The 27,800-nt window shown below is 40.0% G+C and overlaps 3 protein-coding genes across 3 annotated transcripts; 1 reads left to right on the top strand and 2 right to left on the bottom strand.

Moving 5' to 3' along the window:
• The first annotated feature begins 873 nt into the window (after positions 1–873).
• Positions 874–3,724, top strand: LOC133108318 (olfactory receptor 51E2-like). The gene is made up of 2 exons (XM_061217793.1): positions 874–1,828; positions 3,675–3,724. Exons 1-2 carry the CDS (start codon positions 874–876, stop codon positions 3,722–3,724), a joined length of 1,005 nt encoding a protein of 334 aa, XP_061073777.1.
• Positions 3,725–7,658: 3,934 nt separating this feature from the next.
• Positions 7,659–8,624, bottom strand: LOC133108316 (olfactory receptor 52E4-like). Its single transcript, XM_061217790.1, has one exon. It carries the CDS (start codon positions 8,622–8,624, stop codon positions 7,659–7,661), a length of 966 nt encoding a protein of 321 aa, XP_061073774.1.
• Positions 8,625–12,582: 3,958 nt separating this feature from the next.
• On the bottom strand, positions 12,583–13,578 carry LOC133108315 (olfactory receptor 1-like). The gene is given in 1 exon segment (XM_061217788.1): positions 12,583–13,578. A coding segment is annotated over 1 exon segment (996 nt).
• Positions 13,579–27,800: the final 14,222 nt, after the last annotated feature.

Raw genomic sequence — 27,800 nt, 5'->3', positions numbered from 1 at the left:
CTATTGTTCCTTTGAATAAATTATTAATTTCATTTTACGATTCAGAAATGTACTTGTTCACTAAATTAAGGAAGGCAATTAAGGAAAATGTAACTAGATTCTGATGACTAGCCTTGGTTTCTCTATAAACAGACATTGTATTGACGGTTGCTATCGTCAATGAGTTCCCCAGGTTCTGTGTCACATGCAAACAACTGCAGAGCAAGAAGTATAAATGCAGAGTTAATGCACCTGTACTATAATACACAACCCGGCTGAACAAACTGGATTTTTTTATTGATTTGATCTCTGCCTAGTTGATTGTGGTAAGCAATTTTTCTCATTCTACCCCTATCAAGAAGGTATTATTTGGAAGATTACCTATTTCAACAAGAAAAATACATGTACAGTAGTGCTCTTTATGAACATTGTGGTTTTTACTTTTGGGAAACGTTAAGAAAATCCGAAGTTTGAAAGTACATGAGGACACATTGATATACTTTCTTTGGCAGTTTTCTTTGCCCATTAGCATGTCATGCTGCAACTGGAAAGTATTTGGAAGACGTTGTTAGGAGAATCTTTTTGCTATTGTTAGACATTACCTCACATTTTGACAATTGTATTGGCTCAGTTCAAAACTCAGTACTTGACCTAAAAAGTCAGCCTCCCTTTGTCTATGGCAAATAAAGAGATTTATATAAACTGCTTGATGAATAATGTGATGATAAATAATGACTTGCAGGATTCTAGGTAGTTCTGTATGTCTGTGATCTTAAATGTTTTCTGAAATTAAAAATTAAGCAGCTGCATTAAATAGAAATAATTATAATTCTGTTAATTTTTTTATTTTTTTACTTACAGGACAAGTAAAGACAAAAAGAAAAGCAAAAAAGAATGAATCATTCATCTAACCTGAACTCCTTGAATTCCACCCTCTCTCTAAATACAGCTGTTGTGCATCCCCCATTTTTTTTCATTAATGGTTTTCAGAACATACCCCATGCCAAATACTACTATGTTTTCCTATGCTTTGTTTTTGTGGTCTCTGTGTTGGGGAACTCCTTTGTCATATTTGTTATATATATAGAGCGCAGTTTTCACACCCCAAAGTATATGGGCGTATTTAATTTGGCTGTAGCTGACTTCGGTGAAAGCACTGCTCTTATTCCAAATTTAATTGCAATGTTTCTTTTTGATTCCCAGTACATCTCCTATGATGCTTGCTTGGCCAACATGTTTTTTGTATTTTACTTTTCCTTTTTGCAAGCTCTCATTCTTACCATTCTGGCATATGATAGATTGGTGGCAATATGCTTTCCACTGAGATACCATGCCATTGTCACAATGCCAGCCATTGCTGTGATGTTAGCAGTGGCGTGGGGAATTACTGCACTTTTCATTATTTTATTAGCTACTTTAATTACCAGGTTGTCCTTTTGTAAATCCATAGTGGTAAAAAGCTACTTCTGTGATCATGGACCCATTTTCCGTTTGGCATGCAATGACTATCTGCCAAATTATATAATGGCATATGCTTGCATAACATTGTTCCTTTATTTACCATTAGTTTTGACTGTACTGTCATATGTGTTTATTGCAGGTGCTCTCTTTAAAATCTCTTCACAGGAAGGGCGGTTTAAAGCCATTAAGACTTGTTCTGCACACCTAATGCTGGTGGCTATATATTATCTTCCAATAATAGGCACATACCTTGCTGTGGAAGCTGGTACCCTTCATCCAAATGCCAGGGTAATCAATACATCACTTGCAATGGCCCTTCCTCCCATGATGAACCCAATCATTTATGTCCTGAACACAGAAGAGGTTAAGGAATTCTCAAAAAAACTTTTCAAAAGAAATAATCTTTTGAAATAATTAAGTAATTCTATATAATAGGAAATCTGCTGTTTCACAATTTCCACAGTTTGTGGAAATATAATCTGATTTAATATAATTAATAATATATAATAATTATAATAATTATAATAATGTGTTTTGTCAACTAATTCTTGGTTAATATATTTTATGGAACATTGCATTTCAAGTTTGTTAAATGTATTATTTATTTAATTCATTTTTAAATGGAGTTGAAGTACATTGATTCATGTTTGAATTTGTGGATTCTATTCTTGTTTGGTAATGTACTGTACTTTGTCACATATTCAGTTAGCTTAATGGTGACGTCATAAAGTTATTAACTCCCAACAGTAACTATCGTTACAGTTGAATGTACTTTCAAGCAATATTTAATTGTATCTCAAAGTTGCATTAAAGATGAATTGCAGAAAAATACTTGTATGATTGGCCTTAAATAATTATTTTGTTTTTGAACATATTTTTTCACATATAAGAACCTCTCACTGGTGTAATTACAGCAGAAGTCTCCTTGGACCAAAGCAAGCCTTCTTTAGCAGCTCTCAATTAAGAGCTTCACGCCTGAGATCCAGCAGAGGAGTGATCTGAGTACCTGATGACTGTAGGTATCTGTGGGTGACTGTCAATGGGACATAGGATCCTTATGTGTACTCTGAACTAGAAGAAAATAGAAAGCAATGTGTCCCAGTATACAGTATGTGTGCCTGTGTATACTCTATTTATGATTCAATGAAATCAACCAATGGTTTCACAATTATTGACACCGCTGGTTGTCCGAACACCCTTGGCAAAGATGACCGCCATAAGTCTCTTCCTAGAATTTGTGAGAAGGTTAGGGAACACATTTCAAGGGATTTTTGCAGAACTATTCAGAATCATTGATATCTGTGGGTTTGTGCTTATGGACAAACCCCCCTTCAGTTCAGACCACAGGTTTTGATGGAAATGAATTCTGGAAATTAAAATGGCCATTGCAGAACATGGATGTCGTTTTCACTTAACCATTTTGTCTGTTTGGAGTCATTGTCCAGCAGGACGATCTACCTATTAGCAGAGACAACCAGATTTTCTGCTAAAATGTATTGTTACTTTTCTGAACATCAATGACCCACCTCCATATTTAACAATAGGTATTAATTGCTTCTCCTTGTGCGTATTGCTCATTTGCTGCCAAACATGTTGATGATGTGTATGGCCAAAATGTTCTGAAATCACTGGTGAATCTAATTATTATGACTGGAGGGATTTGTTTGTTAAAATGGAGGACAAACTAACAATGAAACGTTTCAGGAGCCAGCAGTTTTTACAGTTGGAAATATAATAATGTCTGCAGTTTACACCACGTTAAGATTAACTGAAATTGACTGTATTCCCTTAAAGACAAAAGGTGACAAAAATTAAGCTTGCTGTATGATAGGCCTTAAATAATTATTTTGTTTTTTTACATATTTGTTCACATATAAGAACCTCTCACTGGTGTAATTACATCAGAAGTCCCCTTGGACCAAAGCAAGCCTTCTTTAGCAGCTCTCAATTAAGAGCTTCACACCTGAGATTTGTGTCCAGCAGATGAGTGATCTGAGTACCTGATGGCTGTAGGTATCTGTGGGTGACTGTCAATGGGACATAGGATCCTTATGTTGATAACAAACCAACAGTGTACTCTGAACTAGAAGAAAATAGAAAGCAATGTGTCCCAGTACACAGTATGTGTGCCTGTGTATACTCTATTTATGATTCAATGAAATCAACCAATGGTTTCACAATTATTGACACCTCTCTTTTAATACTTTGTCCAAACACCCTTGGCAAAGATGACAGCCATAAGTCTCTTCCTAGAACTTTTGACCATTCCTCCATGCAGAACTAGTTCAGACCACAGGTTTTGATGGAAATGAATTCTGGAAACTGAAATGGCCATTGCAGAACATGGATGTCGTTTTCACTTAACCATTTTGTCTATTTTGATTTAGAGTATGTTTGGAGTCATTGTCCTGCATGAAAATCTACCTATGACCCAGCGTCAGCTTACTAGCAGAGACAACCAGATTTTCTGCTAAAATGTATTGGTACTTTTCTGAACATCAATGACCCACCTCCATATTTAACAATAGGTATGAATTGCTTCTCCTTGTGCGCATTGCTCATTTGCTGCCAAACATGTTGATGGTGTCCATGGCCAAAATGTTCTCATCTGACCATAGCACTCTCTTCCAGTCATAATTTCAATGACATTTGGTAAAATATACCACATGTATGTATGACTGCCAAAGAAAAAAGTTAAGAGGACTAGTTCCCAAGAGAAGCGTTTGCAAAAGATGGCTGCAATACAGGCCTGGCAGAGCATCACCAGAGAAGACACATGGCATGCAAAGGAATAAACAGGACTACTTTGTGTCCCAAACATTATGGTGCCCTACAATTGGGGGGACTATGTATGAACACTGTTATAATTTGTACATGGTGAAACCAAAATGTATAAAAATGCCCTTAAAATCTGACAATGAACACTTTAACCACATGTGAGATGTTATTACAAATCTCAAATTGTGGAGTACAAATAAATAAATGATGGGCCTTTGTCCCAAACATTATAGAGGGCACTGTAGCTTTTCCAATGCTGATGGATGACAAAGTGATATTGCATGTTTTATTACCTAATTTCTATACTCTAGTGAGAGAGGAAGAGATGGAATGACACAATATACCTCCTTTAGACTGAGATATCCTAAATTAAATAATTGACATTATTGACAATTTCACTGATCTTATTTTACAAAAATTGTCACGGGTCATTGTCATATGGTTTTCAGGAAAGGAGAGATGAGATTATTGAAGCATGAGAGGAGATGTACTGAGATAAAATTATATAGTTTTCCCATATGTTGAAAACTATATACTATGAACATAACATATACATAGATAATTATCTGTGTTGTTTATTATATGCAGCCTTTTTTCTTCATTATTGTTAAGGGTGCCAATAATTCTGGAACCCACTGTATGTGCCTCACAAATTTAATTTGAGGGCATTCACATTAATATTACATTATTGGCATTTTGGCAGACGCTCTTATCCAGAGCGACGTACAGTTGATTAGACTAAGCAGGAGACAATCCTCCCCTGGAGCAATGCAGGGTTAAGGGCCTTGTTCAAGGGCCCAACGGCTGTGCAGATCTTATTGTGGCTACACCGTGAATTAAACCACCGACCTTGCAGGTCACAGTCATGTACCTTAACCACTACACCACAGGCCGCCCGGTCAGGTCATTCGTAATGAATTATATCCATTTCCATACAAATTCCATACACAAGTCCACCAATTGTCTTTGACTATCTTACACTTGTTAGCATTAGGTTATTTTCCTTACACCATTCAATCAGGCCCTCCACTTTAGCCCTTAACCCTTTCTCATCACTGTTTGTTAAACACCATAATTATAGAGGTCACATCATTCTAACATACCGTAACTTTTCACTGCCCAAGAGACCAGTTAAAACTGTCTAAAACTGTCTAAAAACTGAGGCAAGGTGGTTGGCACAGAGTGGCTGGAGATGGTCAAATGGACCAAAAATGCCTTCCTACTATTTTGCTTGTGGAGCTGGGCCGTAATTGACCTGTGTAATTGTTACAGTGTTTGGTTTAACCCCTGGCATACAGTACAAAAGCCTATCCGTACTGTTAGTGCAGTTATTCTCACACCGCAAATACTGGCATTTTCTAATTACATTTTAAAATTAAATGTAAATAAATAAAAGTGCATGAGCAGAGCTTCAATTAGTTGTGAAAAGAATATCAGCACATATTTACATGATCATCAATGCCATCACATATAACCAGTTCTCCTCAGCTATAAGTGAGTGTTACGACCCAGGTTCTCGATCCGCTCTGGGTTTTTCTCTCTGCTAGTGTGCTCTGCTTGCAGGAATGGAAAGGTGGGCGGAGCTAAGGAGAACTGCGCCAGCGCTGATTTTTGGATTTGACGCACTTGGAAGCTGGGGTTTAAAAGCACAGCTTCTTCACCATTCTGGAGCTAGCTCATGTTAGCTTGTGGCTGTACTGCGAATGCGCCTTCCGCTCTCTGGCATTGTGTTCTGTATTTGGTTGTTGGCTTTGACACTTGTTAAAAAGGCCTGTATTTGGTTGTTGGCTTTGACACTTGTTAAAAAGGCTTGTATTTTGGATTTGCCTTTGAATACTAAGTCTAGAGTAAAAGAAGGTATCTAATAAATATTTGTAATTCCTTCACCTCGTTGTTTGTGTCCATTTTATGTTACGGCCAAATCGAGCCTTAGGTCGTAACAGTGAGTAATAAAAAATGTATTTGAATCATAAAATCGGGTATCCTTTATCGTCGTTTAAAATTGTAGATAGATGTACTCTGAGTTCTCCACACTGACACTTGAAGTATATTCATGGTAAGATCCGCAATGCACAGATGTTGCAAGTTCAATCAACTTGAAACACATATTTTGTTAAAAGGCTAAACAACCATTCTCAAAACAAGCAGAGGAGGCCACCAGGACCAAGGTTTGGAACTGCTATATTAGAGAGTAGAGTTGGGCCACAAAGTAGATTTTTCTTTGAAATCCTTAACTAAAACGGCATGTGTTATAAGTGTGTCCAAAATGATGCTGGCAAACAACTGATATTTGACTGATATCTTTACTGTTGCAATAGCGCCTCTTCCTATTTCATACTGGAATATTAAATAAAGATGCAATTCACTATTGCTTGCCTTGGATTTAAAAGAAAATTGCATAAAAAGTACCATTTGTGGAAGACTAGAACTGTAAAGGTAGTTAGTGTTGGCATTTAATAAATTCATGACATCCCCATTAAGTTAACTGAATATGTGACAAAGTACAGTACATTACTCAAAACAAACAAGAATAGAATCCACAAATTCAAACAGGAATTAATGTAATTCATCACATTTAATATTTTTTTGATAATACATTTAATAAACTTGAAATGTAAGGTTCCACCAAATATATTAACCAATAATTAGTAGACTAAACACAGATTATATTTTAGTTATTTTTCTTTTATTAAAGAACTGGTATTTGATTGTTACCTTTATTGTTACGATACGACTCTTGTTTTTTTTGTTTGTTTTTTTTTCAGATTTTTCCACTTTTTCTCCCAATTTGGTAGTCAATTGTACCCCATCTAATCCAATTAGAGTTAGTGTTAGATACTCCGCACACACCCCGGCCCTTGGTGGCCCGAAGGAGAGCAACACGCCTTCTTCAAGCCGTCTCGTCTCATGCTCACGACCGTGATTCCGAGGCACCAAAGGTGCTCTTTGTGTGGCGATCAGCTAACCCTGCCAAGTCCCTCCCGTGAGAGCCGGCCAAACTTGGCTTTTGGCAGGACCGGGAATCGAACCCCAGTGCAACTGCAGCGATACTCTCTATATTTTAAACTGCAATATTAAACGAAGGTGCGATTAACTATTGCTTTCCTCAGATGTCAAAAATATATTAATTTGTGGAAGAGTAGAACTGTAACGATAGTTAGTGTTGGGAGTTTAAAAAACTATGAGATCACCATGAACTGAATATGTGACAAAGTACAGTACATTACTCAAACCAAACAAGAATAGAATCCACAAATTAAAAAATGAATCAATGTAATTCATCTCTGTTTAAAAATGAATTTTTGAAGAAATAATGCATTTAATAAACAAGAATTAGTTGACAAAACACAGATTATATTAAATCAGCCTATCCTTTTTCACAAACTGTGGAAAATCCGAAACAGTAAACAGCAGATTTCCAGTTGTACTTAATCATTTGATTATTTCAGTTGTCTTTTTGTTCTTTTGAAAAGTTTTTTTGAGAATTCCTTAACCTCTTCTGTGTTCAGGACATAAATGATTGGGTTCATCATGGGAGGAAGCGCCATTGCAAGTGATGTATTGATTATTCTGGCATTTGGATGAAGGGTATGAGTATCCGCAGCAATGTATGTGCCTATTATTGGAAGATAATATATAGCCACCAGCATTAGGTGTGCAGAACAAGTCTTAATGGCTTTAAATCGCCCTTCCTGTGAAGAGATTTTAAAGAGAGCACCTGCAATAAATACATATGACAGTACAGTCAAAACTAATGGTAAATAAAGGAACAATATTATGCAAGCATATGCCATTATATAATTTGGCAGATAGTCATTGCATGCCAAACGGAAAATGGGTCCATGATCACAGAAGTAGCTTTTTACCACAATGGATTTACAAAAGGACAGCCTGGTAATTAAGCTAACTAATAAAATAATGAAAAGTGCAGTAATTCCCCACGCCACTGCTGACATCACAGCGATGGCTGGCATTGTGACAATGACATGGTATCTCAGTGGAAAACATATTGCCACCAATCTGTCATAGGCCAGAATGGTAAGAGTGAGAGCTTGCAAAATGGAAAAGTAAAATACAAAAAACATGTTGGCCAAGCAAGCATCATAGGAGATGTACTGGGAATCAAAAAGAAACATTGCAATTAAATTTGGAATTAGAGAAGTGCTTTCACCGAAGTCAGCTACAGCCAAATTAAAAACGCCCATATACTTTGGGGTGTGAAAACTGCGCTCTATATATATAACAAACATGACAAAGGAGTTCCCCAACACAGAGACCACAAAAACAAAGCATAGGAAAACATAGTAGTACTTGGCATGGGGTATGTTATTCAAACCATTTATGAAAAAAAATGGGGGATGCACAATAGCTGTATTTAGAGAGAGGGTGGAATTCAGGGAGTTCATGTTAGATGAATGATTCATTCTTTTTTGCTTTTGTTTTTGTCTTTACTTGTCCTGTAAGGAAAAAAATACATGAACGGAATAATTTCTATTTAATGCAGCTGATTTTTTTTTACATTTCAGAAAACATTTAAGATTTCATAGTCATACAAAACTATCTAGAACCCTGCAAGTCATCACATTATTCATAAAAGGGAGACAAAGGGAGGCTGACTTTTTAGGTCAAGTACTGAGCTTTGAATGGAGCAAATACAATTGTCAAAATGTGAGGTAATGTCTCAAAATAGCAATAAGGTTCTACTTACAATCTTGCAAATACATTCCAGTGGTAGAATGATGTGCTAATGGCCAAAGAAAACTATGCCAAAGAAAGTATATCAATGTGTCCTCATTTACTTTCACACTTCAAACATCCAACATTTCCTGGAAGTAAAAACCACCACATTCATGAAGAGCATTATTGTACATGTATTTTTCTTATGAAAATAGGTAATCTTCCAAATAATACCTTCTTAATAGGGGAAGAATGTGAAATAAATTGCTCACCACAATCAACTAGGCAGAGATCAAGGGAAAACAAATCCAGTTTCTTCAGCCTGGTTGCGTATTATAGTACAGGCACATTAGCTCTGCATTTATACTTCTTGCTCTGCAGTTTTCTACATGTGACACAGTAATGAACCTGGGGAACTCATTGACGATAGCAAGTGTCAATACAATGTCTGTTTATAGAGAAATCAAGGCTAGTTATCAGAATCTAATTACATTTTCCTTAATTTCCTGCCTTCATTTAGTGAACAAGTACATTTCAGAATCGTAGAGGAAAATTTTTTTTTTCTTTAAATAAACAATAGTAGTATTATTAATACTTTTATTAAATACAAGGCAAATAACTATGAGAGGCCGTTTAGGACATAAATCATACTTGCTCTTACATATCCCATCATAGTCTCTCACACACACTATCACAGTCTCTCACACACTATCATACTCTCTCACACACACTATCATACTCTTTCACACACACTTTCACACATGATGGTGTGTGTGAGAGACTATGATAGTGTGTGTGAGAGAGTATGATTGTCTGTGTGAGAGAGTAGGTTAGTGTATGTGAGAGACTGATAGTGTATGTGAGAGACTATGATAGTGTGTGAGAGAGTATGATTTATGGCCTAAACAGCCTCTCATAAATAACCTTTAGTCTAACTCAAACCTAAGCTGTTATGGTTTCATAAAGACAGAACACACAAAATTAAGCAATGCCTTTATTCAGTATATACAGTAGTTTCGTGTTTCATTTGACGTTTTGGCTCTCGGCAAGAATGCCGCCGGCTGGGAAATATTACCTGTGAGGTTCCGACTCTAGGGGGCAGCCAAGTTGCATTTCAGACTTTAACAGGTGGAGCGGTCATTTGTTGCAAGATTACTCACAATCCATAGTGGTTTATGGTTTGTTTTTGGACAACCACCATCAGGTAACAAATGTCAACACTCTACACCACAGCTGCTGTGAGCTTTGATGGAGATGTGTGACACAAAAAGCAAACAGTATGGATAACCACTTGAACTGTCCGCTTTCTGCACTGATGCAATGACAGGAATAAACCAGTGACATTGCTTGTTAACTGTGCTATCTCTTTGAGTACATTATAGACTCACTGAACACTTTGTTAGGCAGCCAGAATGTTAATGCAAACATGTACTCAGCCAATCATGTCGCAGCAATTTAATGGATAAAAGCATGCAGACATGGTCAAGAGGTTCAGCTGTATTTCAGACCAAATATCAGAATGGGAAAGAAATGTAATCTAAGTGACTTTAACCGTGAAATTATTGTTGTTGGTAGACAGAGTGGTTTGAGTGTTTCGGAAACTGCTGATCTCCTGCTGATTTTCACACACATCGCTCTCTAGAGTTTGCGGGGAAAAAAATGTGTTGTTAATGAGTGAGGTCAATGGAGAATTCCCAGACTGGTCAAAGCTGAAAGGAAGGTGACAGGAATGCAAATGACCACACATTACAACAGTGGTATGCAGAAGAGCTGGAAGCTTTCGAACGACACCAACATTATCTCTCTGCTACAGATATCAAGGGAGTTTTGTCCATTGCATTTTGAGTTCCACCAAATCCTGTTTTCGAGAAAAACGGCTTCAAAGTTTCGCTGTGTGATAGTAGTTGAAACTGGGAGACTACAAACACTGGGAAAATGAAACTCTGGGGCTATAACTTGTCATCTTATGTTTGTAAAACTATATTTTTACTCTGAACATTTACTCTTGACATTAACACATACAGACCCTGAAAGCAAACACATTAACATGTAGCCACGACCACGAATGCAGCTGATATGGTTTGTGATTGGTGAAAGGTGACAAGCCGGCTGGCCTTCAAATTACGTAAAACTGTCTATTTCCCCATGTTTTAAGCATTTAAAACTACATATTTTGAATTTAATTTCACATTGAGACAGACAAATCATGAAAGCCAAGACATGAATTATAATAATTGTGCAAAAGCATTTAATGATGCAATGTTGCAGCACACTACAAAACCACTATGAATTCTGAACGAGAAGTCTTTGTTCGCCAGAAGGGGAGATCCTGTGAGCTCTGGTCTTACTTAATCAAGTGAATGAAGTGAGTCAGTCAAAAGAGTCCTTCTTTGGACCGAAGGAATCGAAAGTGTAAAAGAATTGCATTGTACTCCACACCACCTAGATTTCTTATACCTGCACTAAGGAAGAGATTGAACTGCGCTGTTTTTAAAGGGAAAGAAATGGGACAATAAAAATGATACATCACATCCACAGTTAATTTATCAAACCAGCCTCTTTCAACAACTGCTCTGCTATTGTGTTAAAGCCTGGTGTTAAGAAATTATGAATATGTTGTTGGACACTAATTTGCCAGGCCTCTAGTCACCACTAGCTTTGACAATTGCACCTTGACTGTTACATATAGGCCCAGCATGGCTTAAGAGGGTAAACAAGCCTTCTCAAAATCAGCAGAGGAGTCCCCCAGGAACAAGCTTTGGAACTGCTGTGTTAGAGAGTAGAGTTGGGCCGCAGAAATGGGATTTTTTTTCTTACAGTTTTGTCTTAGAAATGCTTGACTAATAAGGCTTGTGTTACTAGTGTGTCCAATACCATGCTGGCAAACTGGTATTTGACTGGTATCTTTACTGTTGCAATAGCGACACTTGCTATTTTATACTGGAATATTAAATAAAGATGCAATTAACTATTCCTTACCTTAGGTTTTGTTTTAATTGCAGAAAAAGTACCATTTGTGGAAGAGTAGAACTGTCAAGGTAGTTAGTGTTGGCATCTAATAATTTAATGACATCCCCATTAATCTAACTGTAAACGTGACAAAGTACAGTACATTACTCAAATCAAACAAGAATAGAATCCACAAATTCAAACATGAATCAATTCATCACATTTAATAATGATTTTTCAAATGAATAATACATTTAATAAACTTGAAAGGTAATGTTCCTTTACACTGTTAGCTTTATTGTTGCGATACCAACTCATGGGATTTTAAACTGGAATATTTAATAAAGATGCAATTAACTATTGCTTGCGTCAGATGTCAAAATATTTGCATTCATTTGTGGAAGAGTAGAACTGTAACGATAGTTACTGTTGACAGTTAATAACTTCCTGACATCACCATTAAGCTAACTAAATGTGACAAAGTACAGTACATTACTCAAACCAAACAAGAATAGAATCCACAAATTCAAACACAAATCAATGCAATTTAACTCCATTTAAAAATTGAATGGAAAAAATAATACATTTAATAAGCTTGAAATTAATTTTGTTTCACAAAATATATTAACTAAGAATTAGTTGACTAAACACAGATTATATTAAATCAGCCAATCCTTTTTCACAAACTGTGGAAAATCCGAAACAGTAAACAGCAGATTTCCAGTTGTACTTAATCATTTAATTATTTGATCATTTCAGTTGTCTTTTTGTTCTTTTGAAAAGTTTTTTTGAGAATTCCTTAACCTCTTCTGTGTTCAGGACATAAATGATTGGGTTCATCATGGGAGGAAGGGCCATTGCAAGTGATGTATTGATTATCCTGGCATTTGGATGAAGGGTATGAGTATCCGCAGCAATGTAGGTGCCTATTATTGGAAGATAATATATAGCCACCAGCATTAGGTGTGCAGAACAAGTCTTAATGGCTTTAAATCGCCCTTCCTGTGAAGAGATTTTAAAGAGTGCACCAGCAATAAACACATATGACAGTACAGTCAAAATTAATGGTAAATAAAGGAACAATATTACGCAAGCATATGCCATGATATCATTTGGAAGATTGTCATTGCATGCCAAACGGAAAATGGGTCCATGATCACAGAAGTAGCTTTTTACCACTATGGATTTACAAAAGGACAGCCTGGTAATTAAGCTAACTAATAAAATAATGAAAAGTGCAGTAATTCCCCACGCCACTGCTAACATCACAGCGATGGCTGGCATTGTGACAATGGCATGGTATCTCAGTGGAAAACATATTGCCACCAATCTGTCATAGGCCAGAATGGTAAGAATGAGAGCTTGCAAAAAGGAAAAGTAAAATACAAAAAACATGTTGGCCAAGCAAGCATCATAGGAGATGTACTGGGAATCAAAAAGAAATGTTGCCATTAAATTTGGAATTAGAGAAGTGCTTTCACCGAAGTCAGCTACAGCCAAATTAAATACGCCCATATACTTTGGGGTGTGAAAACTGCGCTCTGTATATATAACAAATATGACAAAGGAGTTCCCCAACACAGAGACCACAAAAACAAAGCATAGGAAAACATAGTAGTACTTGGCATGGGGTATGTTATTCAAACCATTTATGAAAAAAAATGGGGGATGCACAACAGCTGTATTTAGAGAGAGGGTGGAATTCAGGGAGTTCAGGTTAGATGAATGATTCATTCTTTTTTGCTTTTGTTTTTGTCTTTACTTGTCCTGTAAGGAAAAAAATACATGAACGGAATTAATGCAGCTGATTTTTTTTTCAATTTCAGAAAACATTTAAGATTTCATAGACATACGGAACTACCTAGAATCCTTCAAGTCATTATTTATCATCACATTATTCATAAAAGGGAGACAAAGGGAGGCTGACTTTTTAGGTCAAGTACTGAGCTTTGAATTGAGCAAATACAATTGTCAAAAGTGTCCTCATTTACTTTCACACTTCAAACTTCCGACATTTCCTGAAAGTAAAAACCATCACATTCATGAAGAGCATTATTGTACATGTATTGTTCTTATGGAAATAGGTAATCTTCCAAATAATACCTTCTTAAAATGCGAAGAATGTGAAATAAATTGCTGACCACAATCAACTAGGCAGAGATCAAGGGGGAAAAAATCCAGTTTGTTCAACCTGGTTGCGTATTATAGTACAGGCACATTAGTTCTGCATTTATACTTCTTGCTCTGCAGTTTTCTACATGTGACACAGTAATGAACCTGGGGAACTCATTGACGATAGCAAGTGTCAATACAATGTCTGTTTATAGAGAAATCAAGGCTAGTTATCAGAATCTAATTACATTTTCCTTAATTTCCTGCCTTCATTTAGTGAACAAGTACATTTCAGAATCGTAGAGGAAAACTTTTCTTTTTTTTCCAAGAAACAATAGTAGTAGTATTAATACTTTTATTAAATACAAGCCGAATAACCTTTAGCCTAACTCAAACCTAAGATGTTTTGTTTCATAAAGACATTACACACAAAATTAAGCAATGCCTTTATTCACAGGCTATTAGAAAAAAGGGGTTGTTATTAGTTGGCAGTCAATATCAAAAGGCAGCTAAATAGCAAAAATCAATATTTTTCAAAAATAACAAGAATAAGTGAAATGTAGCCAAAAGCCACAATGAGCAGATTTCACGCCTTTAAACTGAGACGGGTGCGTGGGGGTTGGACCCAAAATGCACGACTCCCGTCAGGGCTTTATTAAGGGATTGTCCAACCAAAGTTCATATACAGTTAATCCAGCCAAAAACCAAAGTTCAGTACAGAGGGAGAAGGCAGTCTCGAAATCGGTAAACCATGCAAAAAATCCAGTAACCAGGAAGGCTGTCAGCAGGGCAGTAGTGCAGACGGATGGTAGGCAGGCTCGGATTCGAAGACGGTGCAAGAGTCAAGACCGAAGTCCGCTCCGCGGGGCAAAAGTACAAGGACAACAGGCAAGAGTTTGTGGTACAGGCAGGCAATGGTCAACAAAACAGATGTCAATAACGATGATCAATCAACAGGCTTGGATCTTAAAAGGTAATCAATGGCTCGGAAAACCGCTCAAAAGTGCACTGACAAACAGGAGGAAACTATTTTGCAAAGACATGACTTGAACACTGAGCTTACATGCAGATGTAGACAGGTTAGTAAATTAGTAAATTAGTAAATGACATGCACAAGAACGTAAGGTAAACATAAACACATGGTTAGAATGTTAGTATTACCCAATCCTGATCTCACGTGAGTAGATTAGTAAGTACACATGGGAAAATGAAACCATTAGGGAAGCATGAGCGACAGCAAAGCAGAGAGAGAGAGTATGAACGCAAGGTTTGCGGAAACACACGAAAAAGTGTACGCTAAACAATGAACAGGAAAACATAACATGAATCAAACTTAAACCATGACAAAACAAGAAACAAACTGTGACAGGAATAAACTATATAATGTGACATGACAAGACTAAAAAATAAATCCTGACCTGACAATGAAACAAAACAAGAAATACAGTAAATCCTCAAATTGTGTCCGGGATTCTATTTGAAGCCGGGCCTCAGATAATAGCCGGGGGCGTGGCCGATTCGGACAAATAAAGGCCGGCCCCCAAATACAAGCCGGGGTAATATTGCCTACCAGTAGGGCTATCAGTCCATGAGCACTAGAAGACATTGTTTCGATTTAACTCAATGAAATAAAAGAGCTCTTCTTAATATTTTATATTGTTGGTTGGTTTAATACTGTTGCCAATTAAAAGTCGTTGTCCTACACCATGGGTCTCCAACACGTTGCTCTCAAGCTACCAGTTGCTTGCCGCCCCCTTCTAAGTAGCTTGCCAAAGGCTCAAGCAGTATACATTTAAACACAATTGTTGCCACGAGGCATTCCAGCCTACGAATTTAATAAAAAGTAAATCTAAAAAAAAAAATGTAAAATTAACTCAATTTAGGCTACTTGGCTACGCAATAAGGTTTCCATGTATTTACAGCACAGCGCACGTTCAATGAATGAATGAAAGCGGCTGCCTTGGCTCGCAATAAACAGACGGGTGGAAATCCCGACACTCTTTCAACTACATAAAACTTAACACCGAACCATCAAATACCCCCCAGATTTCAGTGCCCATCAGTCCCAACATTTAGCAATAGAATCAAACAGTCCAATGGTAAATTAAATCCCAAACCAAAGGGAAAATCTTTTGATAGCGGTATGCTGCTCCAAACAAAACGCATGTCTCACAATAAAACGCACTTCAGGAAAAAAAGATCCTTATCTTGCTGTTATCTACGCTAATTTGTTATTGTTCATGAAGGCGTGTCTGGCAAGTTGTTATTTTATGGATTCTGGACTTGCATGTGATTTATTGTGTTTGAGAATATTTGCAATAAACTAAGTCTGTTAAGACTGACACTATGACTTACCAAACGGTGTTTCCTGATTAGCCTACACTAATTGATTTCTGAACGGTTACAGGAAGTGTTTAACAGTGTTGGCCCACTTTAAGTATAGCCTTTTACTTTATTTCTAAGAATAAAATTCTACAACAGAAGCCTAATAAGAAATAAAGGCCTGCCTCAAATACAAGCCTGCCCCAAATAAAGGCCTGTGCTTTGTGCAGCCTAAGAAAATAAAAGACCCCGGACACAATTTGAGGATTTACGGTAAAACATAAAAACGTGGCGAGACTAGACTACCAAAATATGTCACATGACAATAAAATAACTAAGAAAATAACTAAACATGAAACAGACTATGACACCTGACATTCTCCCATTTGTCACCTCCCTTGTTAACTCCTCCCTGTCTTCTGGCTGTTTTCCAGCATCCTCCAAGAGGGCCTACATCACCCCGCTGCTAAAAAAGCCTACTCTGGATCCCTCCATCATCCAGAACTACTGCCCAGTATCTCTTCTTCGTTTTCTATCTAAACCCATAGAACGAGCCACTTCTAGTCAACTTCCTTCTTTCTTTTCTAACAACAACCTGCTAGACCCCCATCAGTCTGGCTTCAGATCTGGCCACTCGACAGAGACCACGCTCCTCTCCATCAGTGAATCACTCCATGCCGCACGAGCAGCTGTCGTGAGCCACGGACCCCTTGCCGAGCTCAGACCTCACGTTCCCACGAGCAGTACCTCACCATGAGGTGTCTCGGGGACGAACTCAAGTACTCCGAACGTCCTGGAGCCCTGGTAAGTTCTACTGAACTTCCAGCCCAGTCTCGAAGTGAAGGGTGTGATGCAAATCTGGTAATCGATGTCCTGTATTCAATGTATTTCCTCTAAAGACTCTTTGTCACATATGATTATAGTAAGATATATTTTATTATAATCAATCAAAAGAATAGAGTTGCACAGATTACAGTGTACATATCATCTTTTGCAGTTTGCTAATCACATGCAAGTTACATATACCCCTCTTAGCTCTTTCTAAATTACCTTTCCACCACGATGTTTAAAAATCAAGGTACACCCTTCCTATATCCATCCTCTTTGGCCTTAGCCTTATCCTATAGCTCCCCCTTCTTGACGTTTAAAAAGAAACTATTCCTATAATATTATATTTATCTAAATATGATAATTTCTCTACATTTTTCTACTTTATATAGTACCCTAATGAGAAATAAAAGATATATAAAAGTAAACTTATAATATGTTACTTTTCCTACTTCTACAAGTAATATAGATTATAATTACCACTCCAGCTTTGTTATAATTGTTCTGCGTGGCTCTTTCTTCACCTGAGTCCGCACCGCGTACGTCACTCCTCTCTCCATATCCATATCCTGGAGTGGCGCGCAGAGGGAGCGCGCCACTCCAGCTTGACTGTCTTGCGTTGCTCTCCCTTCAACAGCTCGTAGATATCTTCTGAAGCCAAATTCTGGGATCCTGCTCTAAGGTCTAAAAACGTATCCCTTATATATCTTTTTTGCATACAAAAGTGTACCTTTTTTGATAAGAAATGCCCCCATTATGTCAAGCGGGAAGACATTTATCTTTTATATAACCTGTTTTTTAATGACCATATTAATTATTTCTGTTTTTCCAATTGTCATTTTCTCATACCTCCAAAGAACTGTCCCCAATATTTTATTTCATGGGCCCCTCTGGTTTGGGAATTTCCCCCAACTTAATATATGAGTGGAAAAACACTAGCCCTTATGTTGTTTTTAATGAACCTATTCATCACTGGTGTCTGTGTCAGTTTCATAATCTCTCCTTGACTTCCTCCAAACTTTGATTTCATGCAAGCCAGACGTTAAAGCCTGCCACCATCCCAACACCCTCTGTAGGTGCCCCTTTTTGTGGCGCCTTAAGGGGTCTACAAAGGTCATCCAGCTAATAGCTGAGTGTAATTCATCATTCAACTCCTCTATAGTCAGTCCTTTAAATCTATTCGATAAATTATTTGTGTTATCCTCAGAGAGGCCCGTGAAGCCTCTTAATTTTCTTTCGGTATTGACGTCCCTTCCGTTTTCCTTATTTTTGTTTTTCTTTAGCCAGGCATTGTGCCCCTCCCCTGTAGGGTTGGGGTATTCTCAGTCAGAACTTTAACCTTGCTCCTTAAAACCCTAAATCTAAGTCCCCCGACTTCAGACTCCTCTACTGACAAGCATGGCTGCTCATTCTCTGAACCACATATTTTTCTTCTTACGGGCGTTCTTACTACCACCTCGATGGCGTGTGCGAGGGGTTAACAATGCATTCCTTTCTAACCCATCCCCCGTCAATCTCTCATCAGGGGGGCCTAGGGCCGGGTCCTCGACACAGCCTCCCTCTCTTCTGTCCTCATTCTTCTAGATCTCTCTGGTGCCTTCGACACTGTGGATCACTCCATCCTCCTGTCCGCCCTGTCAGCAACGGGCATCTGTGGCACAGCCCTGGACTGGATTGAGTCCTACCTCTCTGGTCGCTCCTTCCAGGTTGCCTGGGCTGGTACGGTATCGACACCTCGGCCCCTTGCCACAGGAGTTCCCCAGGGCTCAGTCCTAGGCCTGCTTCTTTTTTCTCTTTACACTCATTCCCTAGGCCCTGTGATCACTGCACATGGGCTATCCTACCACTGCTATGCAGACGATACCCAACTCTCTCATTCCCACCATCTGACACACAGGTTTCAGCCCGTATCTCTGCTTGCCTGAGTGACATCCAGAGCAACCACCATCTAAAGCTCAACCCAGGTAAGACTAAAATGATATTCATCCCTGCTAATACCTCTCCCCATCTGGATCTCTCCATTTCCCTCGGGGATACCATACTTACGCCATCACCCAGTGCAAGGAACCTTGGCGTGGTGATGGACAGCAGAATGTCCCTCTCCGAGAACATTGTGGCGGTGACCCGGTCATGCAGGTTCTTCCTATTCAACATACAGAGAATCCGCCCCTTTCTCACCCCCTACTCGACCCAGCTCCTGGTCCAGGCGATGGTTCTGTCCCGCCTGGACTACTGCAATTCCCTCTTGGCTGGCCTCCCAGTGTCCGCCATCAGACCCCTCCAACTTATCCAGAATGCAGCAACTCGTCTGGTCTTCAACCTTCCCAAATACTCACATGTCACCCCCCTGCTTACTTCCCTCCACTGGCTGCCTGTCATGGCACTGGCTGCCTGTGCTAGCCTTACAAGCAGTTAAGGGGTCTTCCCCAGCATACCTACAAAAAAATCATTAGACCCTACACCCCTGCCAGACCTCTTCGTTCAGCCTCCACAGGCCACTTGGCACCTCCCCCTCTCTGAACTTCCACCTCACGCTCACGACTACTGTCTGTTCTGGCTCCACGGTGGTGGAATGAACTCCTCGTTGAGGTCAGAACTGTAGAATCTCTCCCCACCTTCAAGCGCAAACTGAAGACGCACCTCTTCAAGCAGCACCTCTCCCCGTCCCTCCCTACCTCCCTCTGAACCTTATGTAACCGGGTGCATAAATGTAAGGTTCAACCTAAAGTACGCCCAGTCACACAATATAACAGAGGCCCCCTTTACAGTTTGATAATAACAAGACAGAGACGTGGTCTAAGTTAAATGCAATTACTTTATTAAATCAATTCTGATGCTGGAAGGCAATAATGAGGTTAAGACAAATGCTCATATTCGTATAAAAATATATTTATTTTGAATGTCAATTTTACCAGAATAAATAGGAATAAAATAGACTGATGTAAAGCTTAAGGATGGTGGGTGACGACGCTGATGGGATGGGGCATACTCACCTTCAGGGCTTCCAATATGTAGTTACAACCAAGTGCTCTCTCACAGCAAGCCTTACTACAAACAAGGTGATACTACATGTGATTCAGGTGCCATTAACACTTACACACTAACACGTGAGGAGGGTACCCCTATTGACTAACCCCGCCACCAATCAGCACCGAGCCCACCATACAACAAGAGACAAGTCCTAAAAGTCCAAGAAATAACCTAACTACAGCCTACCTATACCAGTTGCTTCAATACATGAAAATAAAGAAAATAGAAAAGTACAAGTGCGCCTCTAAGAAGCCACACCAAGAAGACTCCAGGCACGGAGGTGTAATATAGGCTACACACCACGCGCACCAGCCGCTGCGCACCTTAGGTCGTCCGGCCAACAACTAGTCTATAGCCGTGCAACACGGGACACTAGCGAACGTACTCAACAGCAGGCGGGTTCCGCCTGCCTGATAAGCGCAACCAAACGAACTTCAAACAAAACAGCGAGGCAAAACAGCAGTGACTATTGCACCGACAAAGTGAAGAAAGTCACTGTTAATCTGGTATTTTATAATTAAAATCCAATCAGAATATACATGCAGCAAAACGGTACATTACCAAACAATCCACGGAATTCTAAATTGCGCGAGTTGTTACTTCCGTGTTTCGGAAAAGACTCCGCAAACAGAAGCATCTTAATAAATGAATTAGAAGAAAATAACATTACTGTCGATAAATGTCAAGTAATTACAACTATAAAAATATAGCCCACCGACCGAAATCAGGGGACACAGCTAAATCGCGACGAATTACCCAACAGACAGCAAGCTGCAACCAAAGCATTGTGTTAATCTGCGGTGTTCCTAACCCACGCAATATTATCAGGGGAAAACAGAATAGATGTTCTCTTACCTCTCATGGTAAGGCAGGCAGACATGAGGAGAGGATGAGACAGGAAACAGGAAATCAATCAGAAAGATCACAGGAAGCGAAAGGAAAAACATTTAAAAGGTAGGGAGCCAAGAGATTGGTTCAAAAGATGAGGTCCTGCCGGTGCCACTCCCCCACCCCAATTACTGCACCATTAGGGACAACAGCGAGTCTAACTCGCCTTGTCACACTTGTCCCTTTTTTTTTCAATTCTACCGTGTTTTTATCTAACACTTTCTCTACCCTATCTATAGGTCCAAACCTCACCTTTACAGGGACACCTGGTTGTGGGCCTTGATTTCTAGTTCTGACTTGATCTCCTACCTGTAAGGGGCACAGAGGAGCGGTATTTACTACTGGTCTCCCTGTTTCTCTGGTTTCATATTCCCTTTGGAACATTTTATAAAAGGCCGTGCCCCCCCCCCCCGTAGTGTCAAAGTCATTTATCTGCTCATGTAATTTTATGAGGTTCTGATCCCAATCCTTGCTATTACAAGTTTTAGCTATTAATCTCTTCACTGTTTGTATCTTCCTCTCTACTATCCCATTTGCTTGGGGATGATAGGGTGGGGAAAATATTCTTTCTATATTGTTTTTGATACACCATTTATTGATAAGGGTATTCTTGAAATGTGCTCCATTTTCTGATCTAATTTCTTTAGGTTTTCCTATTGCCATTACTGTGCTTTCTAGCTTGGCTAGAATCTGTCTCCCCGTACCTTGCCGCAGAGGATGGACCAGGGTGTACCCAGTGCACGAATCAACTATTATCAGCAAGTATCGGTGCCCCCCTGTGGATCGTACTACAGGACCGGCCGAATCCATGTAAATACTTCCCCAGGGTACTCCCGACCTTATAGTTAATCCAGCACTCCACAGGCCGTGTGGTGTATTAATCATCTGGCATTGTGAGCAGTTCTTAACTACTCCCTTCACTACCTCTTTCAGCTTGGGTATATGTAACCTATTCAAGTTCTTTATTACATTAAAAGAGAAATGTCCATTCTCTTTATGTATTTTCCGAACCTATACCTCTCCCTCTGTCGGAGGCGCGACTTGTAGTCCCTAGTAGTCCCTACTATGGGCTATTCTTTATTAGGAAATATACTTCTATATGTGGGTCTGGCATATCACTGACAGCCATTTTCCCACCTATTTATAAATTGATATGTATACTATTACTTTATTAGAATTTACTGTCCTATACAGTTTTCTAATATTGTAACTTATTCTAAATTACTTCGATTCCTTTTGAGTTCGAGTATTTACGGTTTCACTACTTAGGTGTCCAGCACCTTTCTCTTCAGTGCCAGTAATCAACTCGAGACCCTCGAGTAGGAATCCACTCGGACAATGCCTCAATAGGCCGTGAGCAATTCTCTGCTGCTCGTGCCCAACGTTGGGCGCCAAAATTGTCGTGAGCCACGGACCCCTTGCCGAGCTCAGACCTCACGTTCCCACGAGCAGTACCTCACCATGAGGTGTCTCGGGGACGAACTCAAGTACTCCGAACGTCCTGGAGCCCTGGTAAGTTCTACTGAACTTCCAGCCCAGTCTCGAAGTGAAGGGTGTGATGCAAATCTGGTAATCGATGTCCTGTATTCAATGTATTTCCTCTAAAGACTCTTTGCACATATGATTATAGTAAGATATATTTTATTATAATCAATCAAAAGAATAGAGTTGCACAGATTACAGTGTACATATCATCTTTTGCAGTTTGCTAATCACATGCAAGTTACATATACCCCTCTTAGCTCTTTCTAAATTACCTTTCCACCACGATGTTTAAAAATCAAGGTACACCCTTCCTATATCCATCCTCTTTGGCCTTAGCCTTATCCTATAGCTCCCCCTTCTTGACGTTTAAAAAGAAACTATTCCTATAATATTATATTTATCTAAATATGATAATTTCTCTACATTTTTCTACTTTATATAGTACCCTAATGAGAAATAAAAGATATATAAAAGTAAACTTATAATATGTTACTTTTCCTACTTCTACAAGTAATATAGATTATAATTACCACTCCAGCTTTGTTATAATTGTTCTGCGTGGCTCTTTCTTCACCTGAGTCCGCACCGCGTACGTCACTCCTCTCTCCATATCCATATCCTGGAGTGGCGCGCAGAGGGAGCGCGCCACTCCAGCTTGACTGTCTTGCGTTGCTCTCCCTTCAACAGCTCGTAGATATCTTCTGAAGCCAAATTCTGGGATCCTGCTCTAAGGTCTAAAAACGTATCCCTTATATATCTTTTTTGCATACAAAAGTGTACCTTTTTTGATAAGAAATGCCCCCATTATGTCAAGCGGGAAGACATTTATCTTTTATATAACCTGTTTTTTAATGACCATATTAATTATTTCTGTTTTTCCAATTGTCATTTTCTCATACCTCCAAAGAACTGTCCCCAATATTTTATTTCATGGGCCCCTCTGGTTTGGGAATTTCCCCCAACTTAATATATGAGTGGAAAAACACTAGCCCTTATGTTGTTTTTAATGAACCTATTCATCACTGGTGTCTGTGTCAGTTTCATAATCTCTCCTTGACTTCCTCCAAACTTTGATTTCATGCAAGCCAGACGTTAAAGCCTGCCACCATCCCAACACCCTCTGTAGGTGCCCCTTTTTGTGGCGCCTTAAGGGGTCTACAAAGGTCATCCAGCTAATAGCTGAGTGTAATTCATCATTCAACTCCTCTATAGTCAGTCCTTTAAATCTATTCGATAAATTATTTGTGTTATCCTCAGAGAGGCCCGTGAAGCCTCTTAATTTTCTTTCGGTATTGACGTCCCTTCCGTTTTCCTTATTTTTGTTTTTCTTTAGCCAGGCATTGTGCCCCTCCCCTGTAGGGTTGGGGTATTCTCAGTCAGAACTTTAACCTTGCTCCTTAAAACCCTAAATCTAAGTCCCCCGACTTCAGACTCCTCTACTGACAAGCATGGCTGCTCATTCTCTGAACCACATATTTTTCTTCTTACGGGCGTTCTTACTACCACCTCGATGGCGTGTGCGAGGGGTTAACAATGCATTCCTTTCTAACCCATCCCCCGTCAATCTCTCATCAGGGGGGCCTAGGGCCGGGTCCTCGACACAGCCTCCCTCTCTTCTGTCCTCATTCTTCTAGATCTCTCTGGTGCCTTCGACACTGTGGATCACTCCATCCTCCTGTCCGCCCTGTCAGCAACGGGCATCTGTGGCACAGCCCTGGACTGGATTGAGTCCTACCTCTCTGGTCGCTCCTTCCAGGTTGCCTGGGCTGGTACGGTATCGACACCTCGGCCCCTTGCCACAGGAGTTCCCCAGGGCTCAGTCCTAGGCCTGCTTCTTTTTTCTCTTTACACTCATTCCCTAGGCCCTGTGATCACTGCACATGGGCTATCCTACCACTGCTATGCAGACGATACCCAACTCTCTCATTCCCACCATCTGACACACAGGTTTCAGCCCGTATCTCTGCTTGCCTGAGTGACATCCAGAGCAACCACCATCTAAAGCTCAACCCAGGTAAGACTAAAATGATATTCATCCCTGCTAATACCTCTCCCCATCTGGATCTCTCCATTTCCCTCGGGGATACCATACTTACGCCATCACCCAGTGCAAGGAACCTTGGCGTGGTGATGGACAGCAGAATGTCCCTCTCCGAGAACATTGTGGCGGTGACCCGGTCATGCAGGTTCTTCCTATTCAACATACAGAGAATCCGCCCCTTTCTCACCCCCTACTCGACCCAGCTCCTGGTCCAGGCGATGGTTCTGTCCCGCCTGGACTACTGCAATTCCCTCTTGGCTGGCCTCCCAGTGTCCGCCATCAGACCCCTCCAACTTATCCAGAATGCAGCAACTCGTCTGGTCTTCAACCTTCCCAAATACTCACATGTCACCCCCCTGCTTACTTCCCTCCACTGGCTGCCTGTCATGGCACTGGCTGCCTGTGCTAGCCTTCCAAGCAGTTAAGGGGTCTTCCCCAGCATACCTACAAAAAAATCATTAGACCCTACACCCCTGCCAGACCTCTTCGTTCAGCCTCCACAGGCCACTTGGCACCTCCCCCTCTCTGAACTTCCACCTCACGCTCACGACTACTGTCTGTTCTGGCTCCACGGTGGTGGAATGAACTCCTCGTTGAGGTCAGAACTGTAGAATCTCTCCCCACCTTCAAGCGCAAACTGAAGACGCACCTCTTCAAGCAGCACCTCTCCCCGTCCCTCCCTACCTCCCTCTGAACCTTATGTAACCGGGTGCATAAATGTAAGGTTCAACCTAAAGTACGCCCAGTCACACAATATAACAGAGGCCCCCTTTACAGTTTGATAATAACAAGACAGAGACGTGGTCTAAGTTAAATGCAATTACTTTATTAAATCAATTCTGATGCTGGAAGGCAATAATGAGGTTAAGACAAATGCTCATATTCGTATAAAAATATATTTATTTTGAATGTCAATTTTACCAGAATAAATAGGAATAAAATAGACTGATGTAAAGCTTAAGGATGGTGGGTGACGACGCTGATGGGATGGGGCATACTCACCTTCAGGGCTTCCAATATGTAGTTACAACCAAGTGCTCTCTCACAGCAAGCCTTACTACAAACAAGGTGATACTATATGTGATTCAGGTGCCATTAACACTTACACACTAACACGTGAGGAGGGTACCCCTATTGACTAACCCCGCCACCAATCAGCACCGAGCCCACCATACAACAAGAGACAAGTCCTAAAAGTCCAAGAAATAACCTAACTACAGCCTACCTATACCAGTTGCTTCAATACATGAAAATAAAGAAAATAGAAAAGTACAAGTGCGCCTCTAAGAAGCCACACCAAGAAGACTCCAGGCACGGAGGTGTAATATAGGCTACACACCACGCGCACCAGCCGCTGCGCACCTTAGGTCGTCCGGCCAACAACTAGTCTATAGCCGTGCAACACGGGACACTAGCGAACGTACTCAACAGCAGGCGGGTTCCGCCTGCCTGATAAGCGCAACCAAACGAACTTCAAACAAAACAGCGAGGCAAAACAGCAGTGACTATTGCACCGACAAAGTGAAGAAAGTCACTGTTAATCTGGTATTTTATAATTAAAATCCAATCAGAATATACATGCAGCAAAACGGTACATTACCAAACAATCCACGGAATTCTAAGTTGCGCGAGTTGTTACTTCCGTGTTTCGGAAAAGACTCCGCAAACAGAAGCATCTTAATAAATGAATTAGAAGAAAATAACATTACTGTCGATAAATGTCAAGTAATTACAACTATAAAAATATAGCCCACCGACCGAAATCAGGGGACACAGCTAAATCGCGACGAATTACCCAACAGACAGCAAGCTGCAACCAAAGCATTGTGTTAATCTGCGGTGTTCCTAACCCACGCAATATTATCAGGGGAAAACAGAATAGATGTTCTCTTACCTCTCATGGTAAGGCAGGCAGACATGAGGAGAGGATGAGACAGGAAACAGGAAATCAATCAGAAAGATCACAGGAAGCGAAAGGAAAAACATTTAAAAGGTAGGGAGCCAAGAGATTGGTTCAAAAGATGAGGTCCTGCCGGTGCCACTCCCCCACCCCAATTACTGCACCATTAGGGACAACAGCGAGTCTAACTCGCCTTGTCACACTTAGTTGTTGTCTTTCTGTGATTTACTTTTTTGTGTATCGGTATTTTTAGTTGGCTAGGTAAGCAGTGTTTGTCTAGTTAAGTTTGGTCACTTTTGCTTTGTTGTCTGTTTGTTTATTTGTTTGTTTAAAAAAAAAGAATAAAAAAAATTAGAATAGGCCCTGGTCCTTATCTTTGGTGTCCAGGTAGCAGTTGAAATTGTACTTCCCTCTAGGGTCTTTCAGTGCACTTATCCCTGGTTATGGGTATGCACTTTGTTGTACGTCGCTCTGGATAAGAGCGTCTGCCAAATGCCTTTCATGTAATGTAATGTAATGTAGGTGGTGTGGAGTACACGTTAGCATAGCGTTAGATTCCTTCAGTCAAAAGAAGGACTCTTTTGAATGACTCACTTCCTTTACTTGATTCAGTAAGGCCAGAGCTCATAGGATCTCCCCTTCTGGCGAACAAAGACTTCTCGTTCATCGTGGGTTTATAGTGTACTGCAACATTGTGTCATTAAATGCTTTTACACAATCATTATAATTCATGTCTTGGCTTTCATGATTTGTATGTCTTAATGTGAAATTCAATTCAAATTATGTCGTTTACAATTCTTAAAACATAGTGAGGTAGCCACAGAGTTTTACGTCATTTGGAGGCTAGCCAGCTCGTCACCATTCACCAGGCACAAACTATATCAGCTGTGTCCGTGGTCTACATGTTAATGTATTTGCTTTCTGGGTCTGTTTGTCTTCATGTCAAGAGTAAATGTTCAGAGTAAAAATATAGTTTTACATACATAAGATGACAAGTTACAGCCCCAGAGTTTCATTATCCCAGTGTTTGTAGTCTCCCAGTTTCAACTACCATCACAACTACCTTCAGCGAAGCTTTGCAGCCGTTTTTCTTGAAAACAGGATTTGGTGGAACTCAAAATGGTGATATCTGTAGCAGAGAGATCTCTTTGGTGTCATTAGAGAGGCTTACATTCTCCTCTTTTGAGGTTCTAAAACTCAAAACTGTAGGCGGCCTGTAGCATAGTGGTTACGGTGGCTGACTGGGACCTGCAAGGTCGGTGGTTCGATCCTCGGTAGCCACAATAAGATGCGCACAGCCATTGGGCCCTTAACCCTGCATTACTCCAGGGGAGGATTGTCTCCTACTTA

The sequence above is a fragment of the Conger conger genome, chromosome 13, assembly GCF_963514075.1.
Source record: "Conger conger chromosome 13, fConCon1.1, whole genome shotgun sequence".
In the NCBI taxonomy this organism is placed as follows: domain Eukaryota; kingdom Metazoa; phylum Chordata; class Actinopteri; order Anguilliformes; family Congridae; genus Conger; species Conger conger.
Note: the sequence above shows the minus strand (reverse complement) of the source record. Positions and strands in the feature narration are given on the sequence as shown.